The sequence below is a fragment of the Aphis gossypii genome, chromosome 2, assembly GCF_020184175.1.
Source record: "Aphis gossypii isolate Hap1 chromosome 2, ASM2018417v2, whole genome shotgun sequence".
Taxonomy (NCBI): Eukaryota; Metazoa; Arthropoda; class Insecta; order Hemiptera; family Aphididae; genus Aphis; species Aphis gossypii.
In genome coordinates, this window is record NC_065531.1 from 48,379,594 (window position 1) to 48,389,004 (window position 9,411).

Consider the following 9,411-nt stretch of genomic DNA (forward strand, 5'->3'; position numbering starts at 1 on the left):
AATGATATTATCACCATCACGTCATATTATCTTTATATATGTATAAAAAAAATAGTAATAACAATAAATGAAAATATAAAAATAGTATATAAATAGTAGTCATCAGTCATCACAGTCGAACATCTAGGTATCAAAGTTGTACTTGTATATAAGTACTACCTATCTATAAAGTTGGTTGCTTTCCAGTATAAAGCTTTGATATAATTAATGCCTTGGTATAGGAGTTATAGAGATAGAGTTATATTACTTACTAGTTACTCTACTTATTCATGCAGAGATTAGATTATCTCCAAAATCATCGTCAACTTGATCTGATGATAAAGTTCCTAAACTTTATTTCATCTAGGTATCGAGCACATCACTAACCAGTAACTTTTGTGTTAATCGCTTTAAAATACAGCTTAACTGTTTTAGTTTATATATACCTACTTTTGAGGCTAAATTTATTTTATTCATACCTACACAAATGTCGTAAATTACATTAGGTACCTATACGGAGTACAGGATATTTTTTAAAAATCAATAATTTTCTTTAATTTTTCAATCTTAGGACAACCAATATAATTATATTAATATTGGTTTTGCTGCTTATATTATTTATGATAAAAAATTAAAAATGTGTATGATAATTCCCGCACTGAGTCTAAACGAATAATATGTTAAAATTCTTCCATGTTTACTTATACATAATTTATGTATCTACCTTCTATTTTTTTTTTTTATTATTGATATATATATATATATATATATATTATATTTATCAATTCGTATGGTTGGACAGACGGATAAGGTAACTTAACTTCCCTTCGCCTTTCGCCTTTCGTCTACCAACTCCGGTCACCAGATTCGATGGCTTGTTAAAGTAACAAAAGTATATTTATAGACTTATAGTGGCTTCCTTTGCCTACCAGCTCCGGTTAGCAGACTTGAGGACCTCAGAATGGCTTTAAAGTAGTTTTTTGCGCATACGTAAAAACGTAAAATCGTAAACTTTGGAAGGATATAACTCCCAAAATAATTATTTGCCAATTTTTTTTTGGCATCTTCATTCTTAACTCGTTAAAAAATACATATTTCAGAAAAAAAAATCGCTTGGTAATCAAACTGCAATTGTACTTTTATGGTAATTGATTGATGTATTTTTAACTCTGTACCTACTTACCTAATGAGGGCCCGGTAGTGTCGAACCAGGTTTTTTAATGTGTGGATGAGTGAAGCTTATAATTTGTTAAAACAAATGCTCAATAGCTCAATGCACTAACCGTATATAAAATCCTTCATAAGTTTTATTAGTATCTATACTTTTGTAGTTATGCTGTGGATACATAACATCTTAGACTTGCAGTTTTGCTTCGATAATTTGTATGAATATACAAATTATATTATCAATGCATGTTTTCATTGAACACTAAAAAAATTTTTAAAGTTTCTGATAATTTCAAGGAGCAATATGCAACCCTCTTTAGTATTTACAGTACTTTTTGACCACGCCAAATAAATAAACATATATTTAACATATTGTCAATTAATTTTAATGATAATATATAAAGGTAGTCATCATTATAAAAATATCTGAATTCATAACCAAGATTTTGTTTTCATCAACGGCCTAGACTTCAAGACTTAGTAACTTAACCTAACTATACACAGTACTTATACAGACATACGTCACATACGGTATACACTATAATATACATAAAACATAACACATAATATGCAATTAGCATTTATAATTATTTGTAGTTTATATCGACACAATTACACAAGTATAATAGATATGGTCGTATAATTGTATAAATTGAATAGTATATTATTAATTATAACTTTCTATACATATATATTTTAATACTTGAAAGTTGAAACTTAAAAGTAATAGACAACGAGTATATAGTAAAAATATGTCACAATAACGTTAATATGTGTAATATTTTTAGGTACCTATACCTACCTACTTATTCAGGCAATTTAGTAGTCAAAAATAAATCTAAACAACTATTTTGTTATTTTTCGCCCATTTCTTCATCATTTTTATCATTTGTTCAACTTGAGGATTTGCCGAGTTTCTTAATAAATGTATAACATCAGCTATCTGATCTCTATATTAAAATAAAAATGTTATTATTTACTTGTTATATTTATTTTGAAATATTTGTATAGATAACACATAACGATTTTACAAATAACGAAATTCTGAAGAAAGGATGCTTCATACGATCCAAATTTCAGAATGATCAATGAGAGGATTATGGTTAATCTAGTTACGTCAGTGGTATTAAGATTAACATGTATTTTGTAGTTTTACTAAAAAATTATAAAATACATTTTAGCAATTTGAACATACTGTGGTTGATTGCCAAGAACAATTTGTTGAAATATGCCGGCACAAGCTCCTCGTTTTCCTTCCCAATATTCAGGTAATAAATCTAATCTTTCGAGCATATCAAATGCTTTGGCTGATTGCCAAAACTGATTAGTTTTATAACAATCATTTGCAATCGACTGCAATATTATCAATGAATCTTGTGAATTTTCAATTTTCAAATATAAATCCCATGCTGACTGTGATTTTTTATTCATAATAACTAAACAAAAATTAATATGCTATTATTATTTTACAAACAAACAATAACATTTAAAACTTTGAATTATATAATAATTATAATTTTATACATTTTATTATTATATTTATTATTTATAGTATATTATGTTGGATCATATATTTAAAAATACATATACCTACAACTTACAAGGATGGGAGGGGGATAAACAGTAGCCGGTGGAATCAATACAAATCTTTTTTCTAAATAGGTAATTTTGGCGGAATCCATAATTCCTCAATATTTTTGTCCGAACTTATAGACCTAACCTAATATGGGTACTAAATTCCAATGTTACGCATAATATATACGAGATTAGTTAATGGCAGGGGTGGCAAATCTTTTGAACACTATATGTGCCAAAAATTACCTTTTTTTCCCCCAAAGTGTGCCGTAAAAAATATTATATAATATATAATATATTATATTTAATATTAACTAATTAAATCCGTATCCTCAAAATATTTTTACTTATTATGTAGGTAGTGAAATTATTTTAATTTTTCGCGTGCCATGGCCCATGGATTTGCTATCCCTGGCCCCTGCCCAATAGCCTATAGGTAATAAAATATTTTATTGAAAACTTACAACAATGTGTTAAATGGTTTATGTAAATAAAACTATCTCGTATTTTGTTGCTTTTTACTTGTAAATACATCTCTTCTGCTTCCTTGTACTCACCTAGCGATAATTTAACCTATATTTAATATATAAATATTTTATATAGATAATGTATTTATTATTACTTATTTAGATATTGAATTCATAGATGAATAGATAATATAGTTGATAAAAATACCTGAGCAAAATTAAAATTAAAACTATCGTCATTGGAGAAATAGCTCTTTATTGAACTTAGATATAAGCTAACTTCGTCATAACGCCCTTCTAAAAATAAAGAGGAAGCCATGCATTGCCGACCTGGTATTGTGTCACATTCACTGGAACTACTTCCCACCATATTGAATAAACTCTGTCCATTATCAATTTGCTTAGTCTAAAAATATGAATAAAAAATTTACTTTAGGTATTTTTTTAATAATTAATTAATGATCATTATATTTTTTTACATCTCCCTTTTCTTGACCAACAACTACATTAACAATAGCTTTTAAGATATATTCTTGGGGAATAGCTGGTTCCAAATCTTTGATTAACTCATAGGCTTCTTCATTTTCTCCTTGCTTCAAATAATATATTACCAAATTAAGACGTGCTTCTGGAAGGATATCAACTAGCGCTGGCAACACTTGTAAAGCGCCTTCTCCTTCGCGGAAAACAACCATGTTATGTTTAATCAAATCTTCACAAAACTTGAATGTTGATGATCTTCTCGCCTTTTATTTTTTGTGATGTTAAGTAACAAAATTATTAGTATTTTTTTTTTAAATAATTGTATATTAACAAGAAAAGTTATTTAATTAACATTGTTTAACTCACAATAAGATTTTTCAATTCCGATTCAGCAGCTTTACCATCGTATAATTTATACAAATTACAAGCTTTTAAATTAGTTAATATCATAGAATCTGGATATTTTTTCATATAAACATCTAAAATTTCTTGAGATACGTCATAAAAATCTAATTTATAATAACATAGAGCCATATAAACATTCAGTGCCAAAAAATGTCTGTAAATACAATAAATTACTAGACATTTCTTATGTAACGAGTAATTTAATAAGGTATTAAACTTATTAACTACAATCATTAGCCGCTCATTATAATAATTATACACCATATAATAATCATCAGAATTTAATACCTATAGTCTATACGTTTGTACAATTATACTCCTACAGACCTACAGTGGTTGAATATTTGACGATACAACTATAGCATACATTAAAACCAAATATATAGTAGTTTCAACAGTGTTGTATAAATGAACATGTCAATTTTGGGACTGAATTTGAATTTTAATTAAAATTTACTTGAATTATTATTCAGTTTAATTTTTCATTACTAAATCCAAATGGAATTCAAGTCAAAATTATGTACTTTTGCAATAAGAAAATCTTTATTGACGCTAGTAGAATTATTTAAACATTAATAACGCTTAAGTTACTAAAATTGTGTTTGTGGTAAATAATAAATATAATAGTAGTGGTGAGAGTTAAAAGATACTTTGTAGAACTCCTGTCTCCTTTCCTAATATAGTGGTATAGATAGTGGTAGTCAAACGTAGAGTGATGCCCCTCATAGGGATAGACGATAATCTCTCATCTTGATCTTTTTAAATACTTAAAACAATTTATTTTTAATATATTATATATTCTATAATGTATACAATTTTGCTATAATTGTTTTCTTCAAAAACCATATTTAAACAACTATCTACTTTAAATATCCACAATACAATATAATGTGGTCTATAATATAGACCATATAGACTATATGACTACACTGTGCACAGTACACTGTGTTTAGTGTATTATCTAGAATTTATCATACATAGGAACTAGGCGATTATTATTAGTATTTAGTAATATTAAAATATTTAATTCTCAATTCAAAATATATGGGAATTAAACTTCTTTCTCACCTGCTCTGGCAAGGCCGTAGCTAAGGGGGTCCGGAAGTTCAGACCCCCCCCCTTCCGAAGTTTTTAAAAGTAGAAATATTTAATGTAAATTATAGTTAAAAACTTAAAAATGATAAGTGTTCAGTATCTAGATTCTAGATATTTAAAAAAATGTTGCCCCCCAAAATTTTTTTCCAGTTACGGCCTTGTGTTCTAGTAAGGTAAATATATATATATAAATTAATAAATGTAAATTGCAGTGTAATTATATTATTCTATGAAATCGTCTCAATAACTTATCACGGGCTAATAATCCTGTGTAATATATAAGTAGCAAATAACGAATAACAAAGCGCCGAATGAAATAGGAAAAAAATATAAGAAAATAGATTTATATAGGTAATTTTATAATACAATTGTTATTAAAACGTTTATAAATAAAGTTTGTACATAATTCACAACCATATAAATTATATTTATAATGATCAAATAGTGCATATTAAAAAAATCAGCCACCCACTCCTTCCATAACCAAATCATTTGACTACCATTGATGATGGTAAATAAGTTAACATTGAGTTACTGTGGTCTGTGTTTTACATAAAAATATCTATCTTCCAAATATGATTTGAGGATAAAATAATATAGAGCGGTTCAAAAGGATTTAATTTATAAATAACTATTAAGAGACCACAATGTCATACTTAATTTCATAATTTGTAAGCGTGAAGTACACATTTTCTAATGATAAATTTAGTGATGAAATTTATTGATACATAGAAATTGTTTATGGCTGTGAAAATGTATTACAATAATATGTTCTGTGTTTACAATATTTTAGATACTTAAGCTCTATTTATAAGTATTTTAGGTAAGAATGATGTATTTTTATATGTCTATATTTTAACTACTATTAATTAGGATTGAATTTATAATTACCGATTATTTATCATTAACTTTTTATATATATCAATAGCTTCTTGATAATGCGATCTAAGATAATGTATAGCTGCTAATGATAATTGATCTTCAACTACATCCGCTAAAAGTTCATGATATTCCATGAGCTTTTTTTCGTCACCTTGTTTATGTGATAAATGAAATTGCAATCTAATTTTTACGTCGGAAATATCGGACTTGCCCAATACCTTATAGAAACGGATAACAATAATTATTTTAATAGTTAGAATAATTTATACTAAAATATATTACTTCTTCAGCCTCTGGATACATGCCTAAATAAAAATAGCAACAAGCTAAATTGACAAACAAATGTTTTATTCCTGAATTTTTGCTATGATTTTTGTAAATGAGCATTGCGTTATTATAATCACCTAAATGAAAATAACAATATGCTAGCCATAGTTCTAATTCCACATCTTGTTTTGATTTTTCTATATCAAACTATTAAAATAAATAAATTAATTAAAAAAGCACCAGATATACAAAATTATTATTTAAGAATATAATTTTAGATTCTGAGCGAAGCAATGAATGAATGATTTTTTATTTTTACAATAATGTGTGTTTTTTAATGCAAGATTCTTCATGAGTTATAAATTTTTTAATTATTAAAAATATATAGCCATAATATTTTGTTGTAATAAGAATTTAAAGTTAGAATTTTAACAAAATTCGTCAAATTTTCAAAATCACGAATACTTTATTTAAATAATTTTGAAGGTAGAAATGCATAGGTAGCATTTACTTTTTATATCTACAATTAGAAAATTTAATACAAGATTTGTCATAAGTTTTTCTACCCATATCAAAAAAAAAGAAGTTTTCCTCGTCATTTTTTATGAACGTTTGAAGTTTACGATATTAGATAACCTGTTTATAAATCAGAAATGGATTTTTTCATTTTTCTGTTGTGTAGGGGGGTTCTAGAAAAAATGATGTATTTAAAACTATTAAAGTTATTATATTTATATTTATTAAAAACAAGTGTTGACTATATTTTAAAACCATTTTAACGTCTATGTAAACATTGAAAATATTTTAAATGTGATAATTTTATTTTATTGTACCTATCGAATAAAGATAAATTAATAAAGCTTTTATAAATCATAATAATTTAAGTGATTAATTTATTAAAAATCTATACCCACTTTTAAAATGGTTAAAGCACCAGTATAATCCCTTTTCTCTATGAAATCCTTAGCGGTTATCTTATGATTTACTGGTTTAGTTTTCTCTAATTGCTGTTCTACCGCCGGTTTTACACGTGATAGAATCTAAATATAAAAACATACCATAAACGGCATAAACCATCGACTAATATAAAATAATGTAAATTTAATAAATATCAACAACTACAACTTAAAATGTAGTACGTAATATTATACAACTGCAGTAGGTATTTATATATGTTTACTGAGTATAATAGCCAATATAGGAGAAAATATGTATAATATGTTTTTGTGATCTTACCATATTTGAGGTGAGTATTGATATTAATTATTAGCTATAGTGTATTACCTACAAACAAAATATACCTATAATTAATAATTAGTTAATATTATGTTTGAAAAATGTTTAAATGTGTAAATTTACATTCTTAAACTTGGTAAAAGCTTTAACTAACCATTAAAGTATTTAAGTAGGTAGGTACTTATATCTATGTTGTTATAAAATATTAACTATTATAGTTAATGTAACTTGTATATTACTGTTGTGGTTTTCACGTCAATACTCATATCCATAGCAACATTAGCTACTGCCAACTTAGGTAGGATTTGGTATGTAATAGGTAAATAGTAAATACTCCCTATGTACTTGCTAATTGCTATACCCTCGAAGTTCCACAGAAACGCCATTTCTGTTCTAAAAATATTTCTTGGGATGTCAAGTTCATTTAATATAGATTAGGTATATTATTATTTATTGTATTTATACAGCCAATACCAACAGTACATTTTTAATTTTTAAAACAAAATAAAATATTCCACTTGATTTAATAGACACGTGTTACTATGCATAATTTATGTACCTAATCTAATTTTTTGAATATTCAAGAAGAATTAATTATAATCTTGAAAAAAGAGTTAAACGAAAATTTTGAAATATCAAGCTATATTTAAAAAATAAATATCTATTTTTTAGGTACTTACAATGCATTGTGTGCACTCGTATTTCATATTTTCGTAGGTATATACATAACATATAGCATGTACCTAATGTACCCAAGTACCTACCTATGTTATGTCCAGGCGTTCGGCGCGCTTTCAGTTCACTAGTCTACTTATTTAGTGTACCTATTAGTTATAACTATAGTTTACATTTATACAAGTATTCAAATTGTTAGTACATTATTGTAGCATGAATTGATTAGAATATTTTTATAATAAATATTGGTAATGTCTAAGTCTAATGTGTCTTTGGTGATCGATTCTCTGATTCTTGTCTTTTACTTATCTACAGTCTGGAATATCAAAAATTCACAAATGATTGTTTACTTAAATATAAGCATTATTTACAATAATAAAAAATAGTGAGAATAAGAGTATGGTATTATAATTAATGTAAAATATTTATAAATTAATTTAATAGACAATAATACAAATTAAAACATATACCTACTTATTTACAGACCTCACACCTTCATATTATATTTTAATATTTAGTACACGTATAAGTGTATTAGGTAATACTGTTTTATCGGTACGGTGGTGTTTGGCATGTTGGTTTAAACCTAATATTTCAGACTTCATTACCTATTATATAGATGTAAAATTAAAAATACCTATTAAATTGTACCTACTATAAAATAAAAATTTCATAATATATTGATAAATTCCAATAAAAGAAATCACTAGGTATTATAATATTTTTACAGCTTTCAGCAAACATATTATTTTTAACATCACCACTCACCAGAATGCTAAAATTATCATACTCGATAATATTAATTTATAAATAATAGGTGCATTAACCTTTAAGCCGGGAAAAAGTTGAACGACCTCATGTATGTGTCATCGGTTGACCGTCGATTGGGCGGCGGCAAGTACGACAAAAGATCTATTGTCGACCTTGGTAACCGTATAATATTTATTCGGACCAGCCACGTTAGTATGGTAACCTCAAATACCTACATACGAAGGCGGGTTAGGTTAGGTTAGGCGTCCTGTTATCAACTTCCGTCTCGCCAGTAGTTGCCAGTTGCCACCGGATAATATTCGACGAGTTTTCTGTGTGATTATATTATTATATATTATTATTTAAAATATATATTATATTATATTAATAGGTATAATATAATGTATTGTAATAATATGTAGTAGAATCA

The 9,411-nt window shown here is 26.5% G+C and overlaps 1 protein-coding gene across 6 annotated transcripts; it reads right to left on the bottom strand.

Moving 5' to 3' along the window:
* Positions 1–1,509: 1,509 nt before the first annotated feature.
* Positions 1,510–9,215, bottom strand: LOC114120482 (intraflagellar transport protein 56). Of its 6 annotated transcripts, none has more exons than XM_050199234.1 (11): positions 9,059–9,215; positions 7,557–7,604; positions 7,235–7,360; positions 6,336–6,527; positions 6,063–6,271; positions 4,038–4,230; positions 3,668–3,934; positions 3,397–3,594; positions 3,186–3,294; positions 2,342–2,582; positions 1,510–2,096 (listed from the first exon to the last, which is right to left on the bottom strand). In XM_050199234.1, exons 2-11 carry the CDS (start codon positions 7,557–7,559, stop codon positions 1,985–1,987), a joined length of 1,650 nt encoding a protein of 549 aa, XP_050055191.1. In that variant the 5' UTR covers positions 7,560–7,604; positions 9,059–9,215; the 3' UTR covers positions 1,510–1,984. The 6 variants fall into 6 exon arrangements, with proteins under 6 accessions (XP_050055191.1, XP_050055193.1, XP_050055192.1 ...); XM_050199236.1 differs by lacking the exon at positions 9,059–9,215 and adding an exon at positions 7,711–8,099 and having other exon boundaries at positions 3,279–3,294; XM_050199235.1 differs by lacking the exon at positions 9,059–9,215 and adding an exon at positions 7,680–8,082.
* Positions 9,216–9,411: the final 196 nt, after the last annotated feature.

Coding starts and splice junctions, on each gene's coding strand:
- LOC114120482 (XM_050199234.1), bottom strand. Junction 4,231..6,062: donor AAGTTAATGATAAATAATCG/GTAATTATAAAT, acceptor TTGTATTTACAG/ACATTTTTTGGCACTGAATG. Junction 3,295..3,396: donor TTAATTTTAATTTTGCTCAG/GTATTTTTATCA, acceptor TATTAAATATAG/GTTAAATTATCGCTAGGTGA.